The sequence below is a fragment of the Falco naumanni genome, chromosome 3 (assembly GCF_017639655.2).
Source record: "Falco naumanni isolate bFalNau1 chromosome 3, bFalNau1.pat, whole genome shotgun sequence".
NCBI classification, from domain to species: domain Eukaryota; kingdom Metazoa; phylum Chordata; class Aves; order Falconiformes; family Falconidae; genus Falco; species Falco naumanni.
In genome coordinates, this window is record NC_054056.1 from 6,404,543 (window position 1) to 6,425,830 (window position 21,288).

The 21,288-nt window shown below is 54.6% G+C and overlaps 2 protein-coding genes across 4 annotated transcripts; both read left to right on the forward strand.

Moving 5' to 3' along the window:
* The first annotated feature begins 295 nt into the window (after window positions 1–295).
* Window positions 296–7,554, forward strand: CNKSR1 (connector enhancer of kinase suppressor of Ras 1). Its single transcript, XM_040585630.1, has 21 exons — window positions 296–320; window positions 782–954; window positions 1,376–1,566; window positions 1,652–1,736; window positions 1,945–1,986; window positions 2,076–2,324; window positions 2,409–2,468; window positions 2,898–2,966; window positions 3,357–3,476; window positions 3,621–3,706; window positions 4,234–4,355; window positions 4,441–4,601; window positions 4,862–4,892; window positions 5,012–5,184; window positions 5,287–5,360; window positions 5,764–5,835; window positions 5,914–5,987; window positions 6,262–6,326; window positions 6,403–6,517; window positions 6,746–6,927; window positions 7,009–7,554. Exons 1-21 carry the CDS (start codon window positions 296–298, stop codon window positions 7,207–7,209), a joined length of 2,370 nt encoding a protein of 789 aa, XP_040441564.1. The 3' UTR covers window positions 7,210–7,554.
* A 711-nt stretch (window positions 7,555–8,265) lies between these two features.
* On the forward strand, window positions 8,266–20,948 carry CEP85 (centrosomal protein 85). Of its 3 annotated transcripts, XM_040587723.1 has the most exons (14): window positions 8,266–8,313; window positions 9,819–9,890; window positions 10,501–10,653; window positions 12,912–13,642; window positions 14,308–14,441; window positions 15,270–15,387; window positions 15,769–15,954; window positions 16,316–16,468; window positions 16,713–16,867; window positions 17,377–17,497; window positions 17,947–17,997; window positions 18,084–18,191; window positions 18,837–19,065; window positions 19,344–20,948. In XM_040587723.1, the coding sequence occupies exons 2-14, from the start codon at window positions 9,836–9,838 to the stop codon at window positions 19,505–19,507; spliced, it is 2,358 nt and encodes a 785-aa protein (XP_040443657.1). In that variant the 5' UTR covers window positions 8,266–8,313; window positions 9,819–9,835; the 3' UTR covers window positions 19,508–20,948. The 3 variants fall into 3 exon arrangements, with proteins under 3 accessions (XP_040443657.1, XP_040443658.1, XP_040443659.1); XM_040587724.1 differs by lacking the exons at window positions 18,837–19,065; window positions 19,344–20,948 and adding an exon at window positions 18,334–18,823; XM_040587725.1 differs by lacking the exons at window positions 8,266–8,313; window positions 9,819–9,890 and having other exon boundaries at window positions 10,541–12,544.
* Window positions 20,949–21,288: the final 340 nt, after the last annotated feature.

The following is a 21,288-nucleotide window of genomic DNA, read 5'->3' on the forward strand; positions in this document are numbered from 1 at the left end:
GATGGGGACATGGTGAGGACCACACGATGAGGGGCGCACAGTGACGGGGACATGGTGGGGGGGCACAGTGATGGGGACATGGTGAGCAGCACACGGTGACGGGGACACGGCGAGGGGTGCACGGTGAGGGGGACATGGTGGGCAGCACACGGTGCCGGGACACGGTGAGCAGCACACGGTGACAGCACACGGTGACGGGACACGGTGAGCAGCACATGGTGAGCAGCACACGGTGACGGGACACGGTGACGGGACACGGTGAGCAGCACACGGTGAGTGCCACGCGGCTGCGCCAATGGGGCCGCCCGTGCCTGGCGCAGGTGAGCGGCCGCTCCCACCGCCATGTTCCGGCTCGGCTGCCATGGAGCCTGTGGGTGCCTGGGGCCCCGTGCGGGTGGCTGCCTGGCTCCGAGGTGAGACCCCCCCTTGCCTTGCCCTGCACCCTGGCTGACACCCAACCCGGCCATGGGGCGGGGGGCTGCGGTGGGTTGGCCCTGGTTTGGGGATGTGTGGGTGGGCTGGGGTGGCTGGGAGGGGTGGCAGCCCTTCCCTGTCCCTTGCGCCTTGGCCCTGGGGGGGGGGGGGGGGGTCAGTCCCTGGGTCCGTCTCGGAGTGGGGGGTCCGGCCATCCCCACCATCTGGGCTGAGACCGGGCAAACTCATTGCACGGAGAGGGCTCTCCCGGTAGCCTGGCGTCACCCCCTGGGGTCACCCGGCCAGGGGCTGGCGGGGATGTGGGTGGGGAGGTGCTGAGCCCCCCCGGTGCCCGGCTGGCACTAAGGCAAGGCTGTGGCAGGGCTGGACGCGGCGGTGCAGGGGTACCCCTTCGAGGCCTGGGGGCTGTCGGGGCCCGACCTGCTGGGGCTGTCGGCGGGGGCCCTGGAGGTGCTGGGCGTGCGGTGCCTGGGGCACCAGGAACTGCTGCTGGAGGCCGTGGAGCAGCTCCGCGCCCTGGTGAGTGCCAGCACCCATGGGTGCTGCAGGGCGCCTGTGGCAGAAGGGGGGATGTGGGTGTACCCTGCACTGGGTGGAGGGGGGGTACACGGGGGCACCCAGGAGCTGGGTGCTCAGGGGACACGGGGGACACCCTGGGCTGGGTGTTGGGGGGACACTGGGGCACCCTGGGCTGGGTGCTGGGGGGACACTGGGAGACCTGGGGCGGGATACAGGGGGGACACAGGGACACCCTGGGCTGGGTGTTGAGGGGACACAGGGGCACCCTGGGGCTGGGTGCTGGGGGGACATGGGGTACCCTGGGCTTGATAGGAGGGGGGACATGGAGCATCCTAGGTTGGGTGAAGGTGGGGATGCAGGGGAACTGCAGAGACCCCCCACTGCCCTCCCACCCCCCCGTGTCCATGTGCCCCCCCTGCAGGATGCAGGGCTGGCGAGCACCAGCCTGCGGACGCTGACGGAGAAGCTGCGGGAGCTGGCGCTGGGCACCCAGAGGCTGGTGCTGGGGGGGCTGCAAGCGGGGGCTGCCTGCCGGCCACCCCCCCTTACCCTCCTGGCCCACGTCGTGGATCTGGTTGGGGCTGCCAAGGGGCTCTTCTCCTGGCTCAACAGGTCTGGGGCGGGTGAGGGCACCCATGGGTGCTGGGTGCCCCCCGTCCCTGGGGCTGAGGTCTCTGCCTACACCCCCTCCCCCCAGGTACCTCTTCTCCACCCTTAACGACTTTTCGGCCACCCGGGACATCATCCTGCTCTGCGCCCAGCTGGCAGAGACCCTGCAAGTGGTGGGTGCCCGAGGCCACAGTGATGGGCACGGGGGTGTGGGGGGAGCCAGCTGTCTGCCTGCCTTCCTCTCCCACAAAGCTCTGCCTTCTGGAAGGGGGGGGGAGAGCTGGGGTGAGGGCGGGAGGGGTCCCTGTGGGGCCCCCCCAGCTGGGATGGAAGGGGGCTGAACCATCCCGTCCCACTCAGCTCCATGTCTTGTCCCCCCAGGATTGTCCTGCGGCTGAGAGGGACAGCCAGATCGTGCGGATTGTAAGTGCTGAGTGAAAAAGGGGGTGGCAGGCATGGGGGGGGTCCAGTGCTGCCAGAGCCCCCCCTCAGCCCCCCACTGTCACCTGCAGTGCCAGCACATCGTGGGCATCTGTGAGAGCATCGTGGGCTGCAGCCCCCCAGCACTGCTGGACTGTAGGGCTGTGCTGCAGCGTGTGGGGCTAGAACTGCCCCCCGGCCCATGGGGCAGCCCATCGACATCCCCCGACACCCCAACACTGTCCCCCAGCCCATCAGAGAGCCCTCCATCATCTCCTGACACTCCGACGCCGCCCTCTGACCCCCTGGGGAGCCCCCCACTGCTCCTCACAGCCTTGCTGGTGAGTCCCCACTGCCCCGGTGCCCCCCCACTGTCGCCGGACCCCCTGGCACCCAGCTCACACCTCCATCCCATCCCCCCCCAGGGCCTTGAGATCACCTCCACCAGCTCTTGCCTGCACTTTGTGTCTGCAGCCACCTCGGAGGTGAGTGAGGGGCTGCCTCTCCCAATCTGTCCCCACCCTGTGCCACCCTGTGCCTGTCACCCCCTTTTAGCGCCTGGGGGGGGGGGGGAATACCACCCATCCCAGCTGCAACCCACCTGGCTGCACCCTGCGAGCCTCTTGGGACCCTAACCCACCCCCCACGCCCCCGACCCAGAGCTGGGGGTGCCTGACTGCAGCTGAGACTGGGCAACTCATCTCATGAGTGAGCACGGCCTGGGCCATGGGGGGAGCCCCCCTCTACACCCCGATCCCACCAGCCGCCCTGGTGCTGTGCAAGGTCAGGCTGCCGGTTAATGTTTAACCCCCCTGCCCGCCGGTTCTCCCCATCCCTGGCTCTGGATTAGCTTTGGGGGGGTGGGCGTGAGTGCCTGGGGTGGTCACCCAGCTCCCACCCTACCTCTGCCCCAGGCTCTGGCTGCTCACGGGGGCCGCATCCTGCCCGGGGACGAGATCGTGCAGGTCAATGAGCAGGTCGTGGTGAGTTGGAGAGGACGGGGGCTTGAGCGTGGTGCTGGTTTTGGCAGTGGAGTGGTGGACAGGGAGCTGTGGGGCTGGGAGGACTGGGGGGATATGAGGGCTGTGGGTGGGAGGATTTGGGGGGATACAGGGGTTGTGGGCAGGAGGATATGGGGGGACACGGGGGCTGTGATCTGCAGAATGCAGGATCCATGGCTGGGAAAGGTCTGGGGGACACAGGAACCACTGCTGGGGGGTTGGGGGACGCAGGAGTTGCTGCAGAGGATTTGGGGGGTGTGGGATCTGTGGCAGGGGAGGGTTTGGGCGATGTGGGAGCTGTGAGGGGGCAGGGGGCCGGGGGGGCAGCGTGGGGCCAGGGCCATGTCCCACGACTTACCAGGGGGTGTGCAGGTGGGTTGGACACGCATCAACCTGGAGAAGAAGCTGCTGGAGAAGACGAGCGGGGTGACGCTGGTGCTGAAGAAGATCCCTCTCGACTTGCCTGGCTCACCCCCCTCTCGCAGGCAGCAGGTGAGTGATCCCAGTGCTGCACTGGACTGTGCTGGGAACCAGGCAGGGATGCTTGGAGCCAGGCATCTCCCATTGAGCTGGTGGGCCCTAAAGCTCTGGAGGACCACGGTGGGATGCGGGCTGGCCCTGACACTCCGTCTGCAGCTCCCAGGAGCATTTTTGGATGCTGCGGATCCCCCCAGCACCAGGAGCTGTGAATGCCCGGGCAGCCCCATGTCCCTGACCTCCAGGTGAGCCCTGTCCCCTGACACCCCAACACCCCCAGCCCAGCCAGCGCGAGGTGTCTGGGTGCTCCCAAGGCCCCTTCCCAGCTCTTTTTTAGGGGTAGAGGTGCTGGCAGCGCAGCAGCTGCCTGTGGGCAACCCGGGAAGCTGCCAGTTGACTTAAGGAACACACATAGGAAAAAAAAAAAAGTGCTTGTGTTTGTAATTCATTCACTTGGTAACATTTTAATGGGGTTGAAACTATATTTAGACATGACCCTTCTCCTCTCCCGGAATGGAAAGGCTGCGCAGAGCTGGTGGCAGCGCGGGCGAGCCGGACAGGAGCTGCCGGGCTGGGCTCTGATCCTGCTGGGAAGCTCAGAGGCCGGTGGAGCCGGTGTGGAGCCACCACCGCCACGTTGCCTTCAGCCCCGCTCCTCCTCGGGCAGGGAGAACTGGGGGTGCCCGGGCGAGTGGGGGACCAGCCGGAGCCCCACAGCGGGACCCCTGCGGAGGGCGAAGGGGTTTGTGGCTCAGGGATCCCTTTTTCCCAGCGCTGCTGCCGACTTGGACTCGGGGCCAGACTCTGCGCCGGACCCTGGCACTGACGAAGAGGAGGAAGAGAACGAGCGGGACTCGAGGCTGCCCGGGGTGGCTCTGCAGGGACACCACGACGGTAAGGGGGGAGCAGAGGGGGTGTCCGGGGACGGAGGGGTTTCTCCCCCAGGATGGGAGGCTGGAGCCCTGCCTGCTGTTTGCAGGTGCTGCAGAGGAGGTGGTGTGGGAGACCAGCACCCCACCGGGCACCCCGTGCTCTCCGGGCACCCTCGGTGCTGCCGGACCCTGCGCCGCGGAGCTCAGCCCCACGGCAGCCCCTGCCACGGGGGCTGGGGGCACGGAGCCCAGCCAGCTCCCTGCAGAGGTGAGAGCTGGTGGGAGAGGAGCGCTCAGCCTTGGGGGGACACTGGGAGGACATCGGGGGACACACACAGGACTTCATGTCCCACCCGAACTGGGAGGCAAAATGCCCGTGTGTGGGTGGGCTCTCTTCTGAGCTCACTGCTGTGTGAGTGGGGGGTCCCGGCAGGGGCTGCGGGTGCTGCTGGGGGGGGCTCAGCTAATGCTGCCCTGCCCTCACCTCCTGCATCATCCCTAACCACTCATCTCTGTCTCCCGGCCCAGGGCAGCCCCCAGAGGGGACGCAGACCAAAAGGTGAGCGGGACCCCGCTGGGGCTGGGGTAAATGGGGCTGGGGGCTCTCCTGGGCTCTGCCCCCTGCTCCCCCTTCCCTGAACTTGACTCACACACCCCCGCCAATGCCATGGCCGGCAGGAGTGGCGACCAGGCTGAGCCGCCGGCGGGTCTCGTGCCGGGACCTGGGCCGGGTGGACTGTGATGGCTGGCTCCTGAAGAAGAAGGACCACGTGGGCTTCATGGCCCAGAAGTGGAAGCGATGCTGGTTCGTGCTGAAGGGCCACACGCTCTACTGGTACCACCACCCCAATGTGAGTGGGGACACAGGGTGTCCTCGCCCCTCACCTAGGGCAGTCGGGCTCTCCCATCCCCAGCGCCAGGGCGGGTGGTGGACATGGCTGTCTTCCACGCAGGATGAGAAGGCTGCAGGACTCATCAACGTGGCCACCTATGACCTGGAAAGCACGAGGGAGCAGAAGAAGAAATAGTGAGTGGGGTCTGTCTCCCCATGGACCTCCCGGCGGGGGGTGGAAGGGGAGGATGCTGTCCCAAGGGTGCGTACCAATAAGCCACACTGGGTACCCCCTGTGTGGGTACCCCATGGGGCTGGGGGGGTCCCCGCAGGGTTGGGGGGGGGGTGCCCTCACAGGGCTGGCCATCTTGCAATACAGGAGCCTACGCTCTGAGCAAGACATGTATTGTGCTGCTGGTATTATCTGGGACAAGGCTGAGGACTGAAGCATCTCCAATGGCAGGGAAAAGCCCAAACGCCTGGGTTGGGTCAGGATGGGGGGGCTGTGGTGCAGGAGGGGATTGTCAGGGGCTCGGGGCTGGCTCTGGTGCTGGGTAACTGCAGCAGCAAAGGCAGCTGCTCACTTGTCCTCCTCCAGCGTGTTCCAGCTTTCCCATCAGAGGTACAAGCCCTTCATCTTCGCCGCAGAGACGCTGGCCGATTTGAGCATGTGAGTAAAGCACCAGCCAGTGCCAGTCCCACCACACCGGGCTGGCCATGACCCTCTGTCTGTCTTTTCCTTCCCCAGGTGGGTCAGTCGCCTAATAACAGCCAAAACGCAGTACACACTGGCCCACCAGTCTGTCCCAGACAGGGAGGAAGGTAACAGGCCCTTGCTGGGGTGGGAGAAGGGGTCAGTTCCCCCGTGGGAGACAGGGACCCTGTGGGGAGCTATGGGTCCTGGTGGGGCAGCCGTGCCAGGTGCTACGGCCCCTGGGACCACTGGGAGCTTTGCCCCTGATTTGGGGGAAATGTGAGAAATGCTCCCTGCAAGGAGGGCTGGGGTGATGCTCAGCCCTAGGGAGGGCTGGGGGGGGGGGGCAGTGGGGGGCTTCCCGCTCCCTCTGCTCCCACCATTCTCCCCTGTGACCTCCAGACTGCTACAGTGAGACAGAAGCTGAGGACCCCGATGATGAGTCCCCCAGGCGTGGATGCGACTCGGTGAGTGGCCCTAGGGGACATCCTGGGGAGGGGACAGAGGATCCTTATCTCACCTCCCACCCCATCTGTCCCTCAGCCAAGGAAGAGGCCTCAAAACACTCCAGAGAAAGCCCAGCTCTTTTCAGCCAGCGGCGAGCCCAGCAGCACAGCCAGCAGCCCCCAGGGCAGCCCCCGGCCCTGCTCACCCATGGGTAGGTGCTGGGGGGTAACATCTGTCACCCTGTCACGTTGAGTACACCCTTTATTCGCGGTTAGGGCCTCCCTTTCATGCATGTGTAGTGGGGGTGCCTCGTCGAGACGTATTTGAGTGACAACTGTGCAGTGTCTCAGGATGCTCTCGGGGCAGGGTCACACGTGGGGACAGCCCCAGGGGGTTTTGGCGCTGTCCTCCTGCTACAGTGGCCCCTCTCCTTGCCCAGACCCCGCTGGGGAGGATCTCGAGTGCCTGATGCAGTGCCTGAAGCAGGGAGGGGTGTCCCTCATCGGGCAGCAGCGGTTCCTGACGCAGGAGCAGTGCCGCAAGTCCTTCATCCGCCGCAACAAGAACCCCCACATCAACGAGAAGGTGCACATGGTGCGGGCCCTACAGAGCACGCTCAAGGTGGGAGCCCACAGCCCCCTGGCCACCCAAAGCCCCCCTGCTCATGGGTGGCCGCCCCAAAATGTGCCCCTTTCTCGGCAGGCGAAGCTGGCAGAGCTGCAGGTCCTGGAGCAGCTGCTCAGCGATGCTGCGCTCACCTCAGAGAAGTTCACGCGCTGGAAGGAAGAGCACCAGGAGCTGTACCAGGAGCTGCGGGAGTGGTGGGCAGGGCGGCTGGGTGAGGACCCTGATGGGGGGCTTGGGGCTGAGCGTGGCCCCCCTGAAGAAGCAGCTGAACCCTGACACCCCACCAAGACCTCTCTGGCATGAATCACTGCCGATAAAAACCATGGTGCTGTGGGAGCAAAGCAGGTGCTCTGCCCGCGCTGGGGGGGGTGGGGGTTTGAGAACATTTTTGAAGGCTCAGCCCGCAGCATGGACTTGCTGTAGAAGTGACTTCTGCTACATCCCCCCTCCCCGGGGTGGGACGTTGCGGTGACAGTCTTCCTTTAGTCAAGGGACATTTTGCCTTGGCTGCACGTTGACAACAGGGACTTTTCCCTGGAGGAACGTGCCCCTGCCACAGCGCTGCCAGCCGGCCTGGCCGGGGTCTCTTCCACTGTAAATAAAACTGTGTCAAGGGCTGATTGTGCCGTGGTTTTCCTTGTCCCCGCCGTGACAGCCACCCTCCAACCGTGCCACGTGCCACCAACCCCGAGGGGCTGTGACCCCGCCGTGCCCCGCTCCCCTCTCCCCGCAGACTGCACCAGGAAGCCCCCACCAACCCCCAGCAGCACCCATGGGGGCCAGCGCCAGACCCCACACCAGGGGCAGGGTCCTGTGGCTGGGGAGGGGTCGCTGCTGGCAGGGCCCTGCTCCAGCTGGGGCGGGCCCTGCCTACGGAGCCGGGGAGGGCAGGTGGCCCCCACCACACGCGAGGCCTGCGGGGACCAGGCCCAGCGCCACAGCCTCCCCACCGAGGAGACCCAGCTGGGGGCGACCGCCTGGCCTTGACCTCAGCCTGGGCTGGGTGAGAGGGCGATGGGGCCTGCAGGGGCTGCGCGCAGCCGGGGCGGCAGGGCCGGGCGCGCCGCCCTCCCTCACCCGGCGGCGGCCGCACTGCGCATGCGCGGGGAAAGGGGCGGCCAGGCCCCGCCCTACGGGTGGCGGCTGCGGCCAGTTTTCCTCCGCCACAAGCAGGCCCTTCCTCCGCTAACCTGCGGGGCGGGGAAATTAGCCTTGGATGAACCAATAAGAGAGGGGAAGGGGCGGGGCCAGGGCGGCCCATAGGCTGCGGAGCAGGGAAGGCGGGCGGGGCGCCACCCCTTCCCCTCTGCCACACCCCCTCCCCCGCGGCGGTAACGGTCGCTGGCGCGCGGGGCAGCGCGGGCGCCGCGGCGGAGGCAGGTGAGGGGGTCGGGCCCGCCCGGGAGCCGTTCGGCTGCTGGGCCTCAGGGGCGGGCCCCGGCAGCGCCCCCTGCGCTCCTTCCTCGGGGGAGCCCCTGCTTCGCTTCCGTCCCGGGCACCTCGGCCTCCCCCCGCTCCCCCCACCCCCCCCCCCCAGCCCCTCGGGGACCGGTCTCCGGCCCCCCTCACCCCCCCCCAGCCCCTCGGGGACCGGCCCCCCACCCCCTCCAGTCCCTCGGGCTCAGGCCCCTCAGGGTCTGCTCGCACCTTCCAGGCAGCTGGGCCCCCCACTCCCCTCCACCTTCCCCTCTCCTTCCACCCAAATCACCTTTCTCCCGATCCCTTTCAGGGGGGTGAAGGGCTCCCCCCACACCCTGGCTTCACGTTGCTCCCCACTCCCACCGAGCTCCTCCCTTCCATCCCTGACCCACCTCTCCCTTCCCACCTTCTGCTGGGAAGGGGTGCTCTGTGGGGTGCTGTGGGTGCCTTTGGGGGTGTTTGGAAAAGGGTGGTGCTGAGCGAGGTAGGGATGATGTGGTTGCTTCATCTATTCTATAATTTCAGGAGCTTATGCTTGAATTTCCCTGCTATAACTGTCTGACTGTAGTGCTGGAGACTGAGGTTTAAACCCAGGAATTTCAGAAACGTACACAAATTAAATATTATAAGCACTACATCTAGCTGTGTTTTATTTCTTCACTGAGAGAAATGCTGCTTCTGTTTCGTTATCCTCATATTCCTAATGTCTATCCTATGTTGTAGAATCTGTGTACCTGTGTTTTCTAAGAATTAATGGTTTCTGTGAGCTCTGTGGATCAGTTAACCAAAAATCTGTAAGACCTGGCAATCAAGGATTTGGTATTTGACTGGTGGAGTGGAAAGAGGCCTTGAATTTCCACGGTGAAGTCTGAGAGCTGCAGATTATACTCTCATCACTGGAGATGGGAAATTCACTGTGTGAAGTACTCGAGATAAGCAGATAAATTAAACCAAAGCCCTGGATAGATAATGATTGCCATTTATGGAACAGCAGCGCTAAGTTTTGAATGACTGCATTTCTGCATGTAGTTGCACAGTGACTGCTACAGAGGGCAGAAATGAACAGGTTTAGATTTAAGACTTTTAATGGGAATTTTTTAGTCTTTCTAGATGTAAAGCCAGCGTGTAGGTACCATGGTGACTGATGCTCTATAAATAACTACTATGGGGATAGCACATGCCCCGGTTGAAAGATGCTGCTGTGTACCTGGAGAGCGTCGCAAACAGGAACTCTCTCGTTTCCCAGGCACTGAGAAAAGCTACAATAACTGCAAAGGTTTTCAAAGTGTTGCCTTTGTTGCTGTGGGGATGAAACAGAGGTGTTCTTGGGAGGAGGTGCTAATTACACATGAAATACTGTGTTACTCTGAAGAGCAGCTGATGTGTATGTACCCTTTGCTTGGTTAGTGGGAACAGGATTTGGTTTATACTGACTTAAAATATGATTTTTATTTATTGCTCTGTAGTTTACTGGATAGATAAGATGGCTGCTCTTGAGAAACATCCAGACCTGAGGCTCCAGCAGGACAATCCATCAGGTAAGGATAGTCTTTTCTTTAAAGTCCTGCTGCTGTCAGATCCTGTTTCAGTTTCTCTGAGGAGACATGTGGCCCTGAGAAGAGTTCTTTACCACCAGCTTTTTATTAAAAAAAAAAAGTCTTATTCCTGCAAAACAAAACAGTTGTACAGTTATCTAAGGGTAGAGACTCATTTGATAAAAGATAGGTTCATTGAATGATAACTGATAAATCTGGAAGAGTTCTTAACAGTTAATGCAAAAATGTATCTTTAGGTTAACCAGGTTTGCTGTGTGCCAGTGCTGCTGCTCTTCTTTTTAGTCTGAGTACCAGGGGATCAGCTGGGTGTAATATCACAGAACCTATGAATGGAATATAATTGAATGCTTTTGCATTCTGACTTCTGTAACAGGATTTGTTTTCAGTCTCCTGCAGATATTATTTGACTTCCTTGTGTTTGCTGCCATTTTCTTTTGCAAACCAGAATTCTTGAGCAATAATACAGGGAATCGGGTAGGGATCAGTTTGGGTTTTGGTAGCAGAGGTAATTAGATATGACTTAGTTAGGTGTATTAAAAAGCTTTCTAGTCTGTTGGCTAAAACATAAATATCCTTGTCTTTTTCCTTCCAGATCCCAGCACCAGTCAGAAGAGCCATTACTTGGAGACTGACTGGAAAACACCAATGTTGTCTGTGAAGTTCCAGAGCCGTGTCAGTCGCTGCTCAAGTGTGGCCGACAGTGGGGATGGGGGCATTGGGACCTCCTGTTCAGACAGCACAGAAGGTGATGGTCAGTGTGGGATCACACAGTAGCAGCCAAAGACTTTTAGGTTTTCTTAGAGGACTGACAAGCATTAAATAGCTTGGTATTACGGAACCCTAGAGTGTAAAACTTTGGGAAGAGCAGAATCTGTAATGATGTTTGGAGACTCTTTCAAAACCAGTGCCTCAGTATACAGATATGCTGCCTGAAATATAAACAAGTCATTTAGGGACTTGCTGTTTCTCCAAGTTAGTTTGGTTATCTTCTAACTGTAGTAAGCCAGTCTTTAACTAAAAGAGCCACGATGATGATTTGCTGGTTTCTATTGACCAATAAGTGATTCATCAGCAAATCTGTGTGGTTTGTATTTTTTATTTTAAGAAATAATTTATAGGTGCCTCTAGAGACTTCAGAGCAGCGTGCCCTTGTGCGTAAGTCTCCTCAGTGTTAGAGCTGGGCGTTTCTCGGTGAAGAGTGCTGCAGCCTGGCCCTCCGCTGAGGCACATCCTGAGAAATCACTTGTCCCAGCTATCCTTTCCACACATTTTCATCTTCATTGATGGAAGTGACATAAACCACTATTGATTCACTGATTTTTCTTTCAGCAGTGGGGAAGTTTGTGGTCTTCTTTAAAACAATGCACTTCACATTCATACGTTTCATGAGCTGCTCTGAGCCTTTTGAATGAGCCGTAGGTCTTAGTAACGCGTGAGTTGAAGGCTTTTTAGAAAGTCTGGCTTGTGGAAATGTTGCTAGAAATATTACTAAAGCATATGTTTAAGCGTCCTATCTAGCCTCTCTCAGGATAATAAAACGTAGTTGCATGCTGAGAGCAGGGGAGGTAATGATGGCCCTTTGGGAAACTGCCCTTCTGAACATTTGTAATGTTGTAACCTTGTTTGTAAGAGCTGAGGCTGGATTGTGGCACTGACAGCTGGCTGAAGCACGCTGGCTTTCAGGTCAGTACATTAGCCAGAAATGTTGTTGTGACGACCCTTAGCACAGTCAAGGAACCGATTGCAGCATCTACACGTGGCGTGCTGGTCAGAGAACTCGAGTTCCTGATCATGATACTGAGGTATAAATTTAGGGGCTGTAAACGGAAATTGTACTGTCCCTCCTGTTTGCCAAGGAGAACGTGCCTGTGACTGCTGGGTAGCATGGTGTTCTCTGGAGCTCCTAGGCTCAGCCAAGTAACGTTTAAGAGATGTTTTCCCCCTGCTTCCCGCTCATGTTGAGCGGGGGGGACAGGTCTTGTGCCTTTGTTGTGATAGTTTCCCTGCAGTTTGATGATGGTCTTTCCAGAATCTGGTTTCAGTCATATGAAAACTGTGGTCTTTTATTCCCCTTTGTAGCAATGCTTTGAGGTTACAAACAGGTGAAAGGGTGACCTTGCAGTCCTGATGTTGGATTAAAGAAACATCATGTGAGGATGGGCCTTTAGCAAAACCCATGGAGAAAACAAGTTTCTGTATCTGGGGGAAACCTGGAATTCCTACGATACACAATGTATCAGGGTGAGGAGTGGGAACAGGCACTTTGTTGTTTGCCCTTCTCAGCTCGCGCTGTTGCTGTATTGAAATCTGAGAGTTGCTAAGAATAACCCTGTACTTCCACGGAGCCAGGTTTGGTGCCCGTCTGACAGGACGGGCTCACGTTGGGGTGCGAGTGCTGAACTCTATCTCATTTCCTGTGGTAATAAGGTGAGAGCCATTAATTTAGCCTTTAGAAGAAGTTCTTTTGCTGCAGCGTCCTAGAGGCATTCAAAGGCCAACTGCTTGGTGATCTAGTGTTAGCTGTGTTTGAAGCTCATCATGGGCTTAGTGAAGGCTCCGGTTCGCTTTGGTTACGGTTCAGAGTCGCTGAGCAGTGGGACGGGCAGAACAGATTCAAGGTCTCAGTGTCCAGCTGAGTAAGTTTCAGCCTTTTTATTCAGTTTAAAGGACTTGATTTCTTAACCTATAGGAAGATAACTTTATTGATTTAAGATTATACTACAGTAGCTTAAAACCAAGGGATCAAAAATGTGTACTGAATTAAACTTGGATTCTCTCTGTGGTTTACGGTGGTAGGAAAATGTCAGCAGGGTCCTGAAGCTTGTAGTGAGGGGGAACATAGGTGTGCCTTAGTCTTGCTGCTGCCGCTGCTTAGCAGGATGTGTTCAGGGGGGAAAGAAATGGTTTTTAAAATTGTTTCAGAAAGTTCAGTAGAGGAGTGGCTGTTTGTATCAGAATATTTTCAGAATTGTAATTAGAGTATCACTCTTCTTCTTTCCCTAGACTTTTGCAATTCCAATTCCAGTAATGGTTCCTCATTCCAGCCCATCAAAACCCAAGTGACCATCCCAACAGCCCATGTTATGCCTTCTACGTTGGGTGCCTCACCCTCCAAGCTGTGCTCTGCAGGAGACCAGAGGTGTTCACAGGGCACTTCAGAAACTGCTATGCCAGGATCTGCTGCTGAAAACGCAGGGCTCCTGAGAAACGGCGATTTTAATGCCGGGAAGTCTTCCCAGGTGCCACCCAGGGATCTCTTGCATCTCCACGGGACTTCAGGGGAAAACCGTTTTGAGCAATCCTGGCATCCTGTTTCTGATCACATGAGAACAGAAGATGCTTGGAAGTTTGACACCCCTGCCATTGAGTGCACCCTTAACCAGTCTCTCTTTCTGGATAGTTTGTGCACAGACCCTCTCCATAGGTTCCAGAAGTTCAATCCAAACTCTGGGGCAGCTGGGGCAGGAAAGGACCATTATAAGGTGCTGCCAGAGAGTAATCAAGTGGCAGGGGCTAATGGAGTCTGTGAGCCCCAGGACAGAGCGTGGCCAAGCGGGAGCAGACTGATGCCAACAGGACTCCAGGCCAACAATTTCTTTTCGAAACCTGTAACTCCTCCATCTCAAGCATGGATGCAAGAAGCCTGCACACTACATCCCCACGAGAGGGTCTGCGAGCTCAGTGCTTGGAAACAACAGCTGGAGAAAGTACGGTTGCAAGTAGAGCAAATGCAGGTAGGGAGCTGCATGTGTGGATGTATGAGTTTGAAACCCTTCCTATCTCTTTAGTCATGAATTATTGTCCCAGACTTACGAAGCAAGGGGGAAAATGTCTCATGCTTCTCCCTGTCTTACACTAAAAGTCTCTTAATGATCTGTTTTTACAACACGTGGTGTCACAGGTATCATTTGGCGTGCTGCTTGTGTAGAGCAGCCCTGTATTGTGTTACAGCACTGCAGGTTGGTCCAGATCAAGAGATGAAACCTGTCCACTGGAAACTGTAAAAAAAAAAATAAATAAAAAAAGGCATGCCGAGACATTCATAACAGTTTCTAGAATAATGGTATTATATATATAGAATTAAGAAACACTTAATCTGAAAGGATGCATGAAACTAATTTCAGTTTGCTAGGTGGAAAGAGTTTGTTTATCACCTCCCACCAGCTGTACCCTAATGGAGACAAGTTGTTACCAGTGAGCTAGCACAGTGATCTAAAATTATTTGTTAATCTCCAGTTGTGCTTGGGCAAAGTTACTTGTTCTTGGACGTTGACGGAGACTGAAATAACTGTGTCCTGGCATGCAGATGAGCACACAGTGTGCAAAATAGCTCGACCAATGTTGCAATTACCTCTGTGGAGCACAAACTTCTCCCTCCTCATTTTGTCTCCTCTTTCAGTTACAAAATGGAGGCGCCGGCCACCATCCCTTGATGTATTCTGCTTCTCTGCCTACACCTGATCCAGCTCAGTGGATCAGTATCCTGAACTCCAATGAAAACCTACTCAAGGAGAAGGAGCTCCTCATTGACAGGTGAGAGTTTGATACTGACACGTGGCTTAAAGACTCCAGTGCATTTCCTTTTGGAAAGGGAGGGTTTTGAAGGTACCAAGGAGAGCTCATATCTCAGAGTTCATTTTACCCAACTGAGCTTTTTGGGTGCAAAGAATGATATAATGACCTTTGAGAACAGCCTCCTTTTTTTTTTTTTTTTATGAGTTCTTCCCTTCCTCTTGGAATTAGGATGATGTTCCTGAAGGGTTCAAATAAATCAATTTTGGTTAGGGCTTTCTGTGTTTTATAAGGGATGAAGACATCACAATTATCTGGAATGTCAAAACTACTGCCTTTTTGCTTGAGGACTTTCTGGGAGCTCTTTGAGATCTTTATTCTAAATTTGTTCTTTGTGAGATTGGGCTGGCAAACAGTGTTGCTCGTACCTAATGCTAGTGGTCCATAAGCTTTTATGGAAAACTACCTTCAGCATTTGGACTGTAAATACTTCTTCTGCTTGCTCATTTTGAGTCGTATGATGTCTGTTCATTTTACCCATAAGATCCAAAGCCAAGCTGGATCCTCCAAAGCATGCAAGGTGTGTGGGTTTTATCTGTAATCATTGCTGGGGGGAGGCTTTGAAGGGAGGGAAGGGAAGAAGAGTCAATACCAATTGTGTAAAAAAAAAAAAAAAAAAATTAAACGGATATCTTTCAGATTGTTTCTCTGCAGGTCAGTTCTGAGTTGCAGAGTTGTCTTTCTATTCCACTTGTTGCTGTATGGAGCGTTAGAGTCACGGTGGCACTATTCATGTTGCATTGCTCTCTACTGTAGATTTGAGAACAGTATGTTACCTGGTTTTTACAGACAAAGACAACACATATCCCAGTTGGAGCAGAAGGTCCGGGAAAGCGAACTGCAGGTTCACAGTGCTCTGCTTGGCTGTCCAGTGCCCTATGGAGATGTCTACATGTTGAGAATGCAGGTAATGGGGTACAACAGGGTGTTAGTAAGAAGTATGTACTGAATCCAGTGGCCCTACTGCTTCTCAGTAGGTGTTTCCTGAGTAGGAGGGCTATGCAGAGTAAAATTATCCTTTGTATGGGGACCCGATCACCTGTCATCTCTGAGATCTTCTGTGTCTCTTGAGGTTTCAAGCCCTGAAATACTACGGTTTGTTTAGAAGCTGTCTAGCAATGCAAACGCCTGACAGCACTGACAAGTGCTATTTCAGATACTGCCGTATATAAGGTGGGCTGAATGATGTTTGGGAATTAGGAGGGCCGAGAGCACAGCTCTGAGGCAGCACAGCTGCTTAGTGCCAGTTTGTAACTACACTGAACTCATAAGCTGTCTCTGTTTGCAGGAGCTGCAGCGGGAGAACACATTTCTTCGAGCACAGTTCACAGAGAAGACTGAATCTCTCAGTAAGGAAAAGATTGAATTGGAGAGAAAACTGGCTGCTGCAGAGGTGGATGCAAAGCTGATCCGGGAGTCACTGAAGGAAACTATGCAGAAACACGCAGAGGAGTTAAAGAAACAGGAAGAAAGGGTATGGTCCCATTGCCCTAGAGGTGGAAGGTGTTTTTTCTTTCAGAAGCTAAAAGTCAGTGTAGTGCCTAGATGCAAGTTTTCTGTGGCAGTGTGTTATTGCAGGTGTTTTCTGATCTCCTTGTACTTTGGTTTATAAGCAGAAGCTCTTCCTCCTGCAGTTAGAAGTATTTCAGTACCTCCTCTTTTAACTAGAGAAGAAGCCTGTCTTTAGCTAAGTGAGCAGAAATGCTGCTGAGTTAAGGTGATCTTGTATTTTGGTGTTGAGTGCTGTACAAAAAGGTAAAGGGGTGGGCTTACAGAAGACTGAAGAATGGATAAGTAATTATATAAACTAAACTTGTATGTGACTGTCCCTGCAGGTAAAGGGAAGAGACAAACACATTAATAACCTTAAAAAGAAATGCCAGAAGGAATCTGAACAAAACAGAGAGAGACAACAGAGAATTGAGACCCTAGAACGATACCTGGCTGATTTACCAACCCTTGAGGACCACCAGAAACAGAGTCAGAAGGTAAAACTTCCTCTGAGTTGTAATGATTGCTCTTCACATACTTGTTCAGGTGACCTTTCTACAGCTGCAGTTAATCCCCTGTGCAGCTGCTGAAGTAAAGTTGTGGTCTGGCCTTTTTGCAGGAGGAATGTTCTGAGCTATAGCTGAGAACTGTCACATAGGTAGTTAAAATGTAGTTGAAACATGGTGTGTATGGTGAAAGGCCTGGGACATCTGTTGAGTGTTATGATGGTCTTTGTTGCAGCTGAAGGAATCTGAACTGAAGAGTGCTACTATGCAGGAAACAGTGCTGGCACTGGAAACAGAGCTTGGAGATGTCCGGGCTGCTTTCAGGGAGCAAAAAGTGCAGCTAGAAACCCAAAAACACAAGGAGCTGGAGCTTCTTTCCACAGTGCGCAGGTAAAAATCAGCCGGATTAGAATAAGCTTCATCTTAGTGCTGAAGTCATTGCTGCACAAGAACAGTGATGGCTCAGTACAACTGCTGTCCCACCTGTCAGAACCAGGTTACCGTGAATTTGTGATGATTATGTGAGTGCTCACTAAAACACGGTGTTCAGATTCTGCGTGCCAACAGCAGAGGGTGGGAGCAGAACCATGTGGCTGAAAGGGGGCCCCTCTTTTGTCACCTGGGTTTGTCGGTGTCCTCGGGTTATTGCTGTCAACTGCAACTCCTTGCAAAATGGACCTACGTAATCTGCAATCGCTGGGTCTCTGCAAATGTGCCGATATCGTGGGTAGGGCTGTGTCTAGGGCAAGGGACTCCTGTCACAGCCCTGGCAGTTTGCAAGCTGGGATCCAAACAGGGCAGTGCTGACATCTGATAGGAAAATGATTTGTTTCCCTCCTCCTAGTGAGGGAAACATCCTGAATAAAGCTCATTTTCCCATGGTGTTCTGCTAATTTCAGCTTGCAGGACAAGGTGCAGCAGTGTGTAAAGAACGCGGAGAGAGGACTCCCTGCCCAGGATGGGGAGAGACAGAAAATAGAAAATGACTCTCTGAAGAAAGAATGCGACTGCCTCAGGAAGGTAACAGGCTGTCCTAACCGGGAATCACACATTTTTCCTTCCAGTTAGTCACGGCAGGCACTATAATGAGATCAGGAGCTCTTGCAGTCATAACTGCACTTTCCTGTGCAGTTCCTGGAATTCCAAACTGAGGGGTTTTAAAAGCTGTTCTTGGTGTGATAGCCATGCACTCCTACAGTAACACTGGAGGGAAGCTGCAGAATGCAGAAGGGAGAGGAAAACCACAAGAATGCGACTTCTCCAGTTTGTTTTTAGCTGATACTTCTAATGGTGCCTTTTATCAGGGGTCTTTCATTGAGGAATCTAAGCCCACTACTAACAAGCAGTGATTAAAGCAGTAAATGGACAGGAAAGAGAAGGAGAGGGAATGCTGTCCTGCTGAAGGAGAAATCCTGGCGGCATTACTGAGTCTGTGTGGTCAGTTCTGATGCCTCTGCTTTTGATTCCAGATTGTGGACAAACAGCAGAAGAAGGTGGAGCAGTTGGCCTTGGAAGTAAAGGTGAGAAGTGACTGCAGAGGGACCTAGAACTTGAGAATCTGCTGTGAAGTGAGTTAGACTTACTACTTTCCCATGGTCTGTTCCAGAACCTGGAAGAACAGGTGGCCCAGGAAGAGGGGACAAGCCAAGCTTTGAAAGAGGAAGCGATGAGAAGAGAAAATGCGCTGCAGCAGCTCCGGACTGCTGTGAAAGAGGTCAGAGCAGGAGTGTTTAGAGTGTCAGTTGAATGAACTATGGATTGTCTTTTAGCAAGGCCCTTAATTTGCAGTCAGCAGCACAACCTCTCCTGCTTCCTGCTAGTCAGTGCTCTGAAAGGAGCTCTTCTCTGTTCAAAAGCAGGAGAAAGACAGTTTCTGCCTTGGGAACTTCAGCTGGGGCTGCGGGATGTGGTGGAGGATCCTGAGTTTGCCAGTTGAGGGCAGCAAGGTGGTGAGCAAGGTCCAAACTCGACTACAGACCTGGCTGAAGGGCAGGGCTGAGCCCCACACTCAAGCCTAAAGGAGGTCAAGCTACAGTGGCAGCCCTTGAGGGAAGGGATGGCCAGTGCTGGGGTGAGCAGGTGGTGCACAACCTCCTGGAAGCTTATTTTGTTGTGTCATGCTTTGGCAGGGACAGTGCAGTGTCATGGGGCGCTTTCTGTCTGAGCCAGTGAAGCTGAACACTTGCACCCTGTAAGACTGACACTCGCTCGTCTGGTGAGAGCCTGCAGGGCTTGATGTAAACCAGCTCCTCCTGCCCTCCGTGCTCCCATCATCGTCAAGCACTTGTGTTAAGTTGCTTTAAGTGTGCTGCTAGTTCTGGTCCAAGTAGCCACCAACCTGCAGTATCTGTTTGTTCAGCTTTCAGCGCAGAATCAGGAGCTCATCGAGAAGAACCTGACCCTTCAGGAACGACTCCGGCAGGCAGAGCTAATAACCCAGCCGCTGCCTGCTGAGACAGCCCGCCTCACCCAGGAGCTGCACAGCGAGCTGGCCAGTTGTCTGCAGGATTTGCAGTCTGTCTACAGCATTGTCACTCAGAGGGCTCAGGGCAAGGACCCAAACCTCTCCCTGCTGCTGGGCATTTGCTGTAAGTATGCGGAGTGATGGCAGAGCAAACCCTTTGGTTCCTGTGCTGTGGCAGAATTAAGTAACTCGCATATATTGTAGGCTGGCAGGTTCTCACCTTTCTGGGATTCTGAACCTTCTTTCTGCAGTTAGCTAGCTCTAAACGTGTATGCTGCAGTACCTGAATTTTAAGTAGTGCCTCTTTTGCAAATATACGTTGGTTTTTCTGGCTTGCTTGCAAATGTGGGTGATCCTTGGTTGGAATTGCGTGTGAGGTAACTCCCCTCTCTGACTCCACAGCTGCGCAGTACACTGCTAAGGAGAAGGATGACTTGCTGAGCCCTGATGGACTTGCAAAGAAACTGGTGGAGGTAAAAGAGCTTCACAAGGAGGTGCAGGACTTAAGGACGGCAATATCTGACAGATACGCTCAGGACATGGGAGACAACTGCATCACCCAGTAAAGACCGCTCCCCAAAGTAAGGCAGGAAATGAAGACTTGAAACCCTCAGGAGACTAGAGCTCCTACAACCCAAAACCTATTCAGCACTTTACCATCCCTCTGCTCGGGTACAAGACACGTGACTTATCCAATCCGTGAGAAATCAGGGGGTTTGTTGCCAGAAGTGTTTAGCTGCTGACTGACTAACTGGAATCATTCAGGGCTTCGGTGTCGGGCTTTGCAGTAGCTTTGATCTTGTGGAATGTGTTTATGCTGTGTTTGCTGGAGCTGGTGTGGTCTCTGATGCTGGGAGACGAATTCTGAATTGCCTTCCAGGCATGTCAAATGCTGAACATGCAAATGTGACAGTCAAAATCATCACTAAAAGGAAATGTATGCCCTGGTCTTTCTGATAAATTCTCTGCACAGATCCTGTGTGACTAGTAAGACCAGAGGATTATCAGAGTGTTCAGGGGATATCTGTGGACTTCAGAGGCAAGCAGGTGGGCCAGTTATGCTGCCACAGGCTCCTCAGATGCTGTGTGCACTGTTCTGCCTTGGATGTTTTTGTAGCCATCTGTGGAGCAGGACCTGCTTTCCTCGGGTAATTGCAACAGGAATCTTTCAGTAGCTAACAGGAGTTGGGGAATAAAGCAATACTAAAAGAAGACTCTGAAAACACTCCCCCTGGGCACTGTTGCCCCGAAAGCCTTAAGCCTTTTGTTGCCCCAAAATAGCACTCTTGAGTGTGGGTACCATTCCAGCTGCAGAGGAAGCGGATTGATGCTGAAGTGCCTTAATGTGCTAGAGAAACGTCCTGTCCCCATGCTGCTTTGTGCCTAATGCGTCTGCTGGCAGCGTGAGGAACTGCTGTTTCTTGTAGCAGCCTTTAGAGCCCTCGCAAACAATCTGGGGAGCCTTGAATGTCTGTAGCCCCTGCCAGAGCCGCAGAGAGCCTCTATGCCCCCAGGGGAGCCTGCTGCAGGCCAGCGGGGAGACCTGCCTCTGTTTGGCTCCCTTCTTGCTGGGGAGAAAGCCATTCTGGTCCTGACATAGCACGATGGTCCAGCTGGATCCAAGAGCTCTTCCTGATGCCCCACTCGGGCTTTGTTGTAGCCCTGCCCCTTGCTCTCTGGGAGCTCCCTGCTCCTCTGCTAAATAATGGGATTTCTAAATAAATCAGCATGGGATGAGGTTCACTTTATCACAACCCTCCTTAGTCTTAGTGGCAACTTTACAGTACTAAGTGCTTGCTTGTGACAACGCTGTAGTGCCAAGGGTAGAACTTGTTTGGTTTTCAGCTCGAGTTAAGAGCAAGATGCAAAGTCAGTTATAATAACAAGGAGGGAAAATACTGCTGAAACTTCTGCTGTTTGGTTGCTCTTGGTTCATGTCGGGGCCGCGAGCCCTAGGTTTGGGAGAAATGTTTTTGTTATTCCTTTGTGTTAAATTTTAAGACCAAATCTGTTTTGTTCTTAAATGTTTGGCTACCACGGGTGATGGTGGTGACAGATCGGTTAGCTTGCTGTCCTCAGCTACCCGCTGCACAGCGTGGGGAGCGGGTGCAGCAGTGTCTGCTGGGCAGACAGAACTGTTCTTTCCTCATCTGGTGTGTTACATTGGTGGCTGTTTCTGTTCTCAGGCTGCTGATGCCATGTACTGAGCTAAATGTGGGCCAAGGCGAATTCTTGAGGTCATTTGTCCTGACTGCTGAGAGCTCTTGTAGGCACTGGGGTGTGTGTGGAGCAGCACCAGCTATGAAAGTTGCTCGCTCCCGCAGGTTAGCGGGGTGCTGCTGAGCAC

What these genes read in the sequence shown, in the direction of transcription:
- CNKSR1 (XM_040585630.1), top strand. Translation starts at nt 296, where the DNA reads ATGGGGCCGCCCGTGCCTGGCGCAG. An exon ending in TGCTCCTCACAGCCTTGCTG is followed by an intron (nt 2,325 to 2,408) that starts GTGAGTCCCCAC and finishes ATCCCCCCCCAG; the next exon opens with GGCCTTGAGATCACCTCCAC. An exon ending in CCCATGTCCCTGACCTCCAG is followed by an intron (nt 3,707 to 4,233) that starts GTGAGCCCTGTC and finishes CCTTTTTCCCAG; the next exon opens with CGCTGCTGCCGACTTGGACT.
- CEP85 (XM_040587723.1), top strand. Translation starts at nt 9,836, where the DNA reads ATGGCTGCTCTTGAGAAACATCCAGACCTGAGGCTCCAGCAGGACAAT. An exon ending in CCAGCAGGACAATCCATCAG is followed by an intron (nt 9,891 to 10,500) that starts GTAAGGATAGTC and finishes TTTTCCTTCCAG; the next exon opens with ATCCCAGCACCAGTCAGAAG. An exon ending in TAAAGAAACAGGAAGAAAGG is followed by an intron (nt 15,955 to 16,315) that starts GTATGGTCCCAT and finishes CTGTCCCTGCAG; the next exon opens with GTAAAGGGAAGAGACAAACA.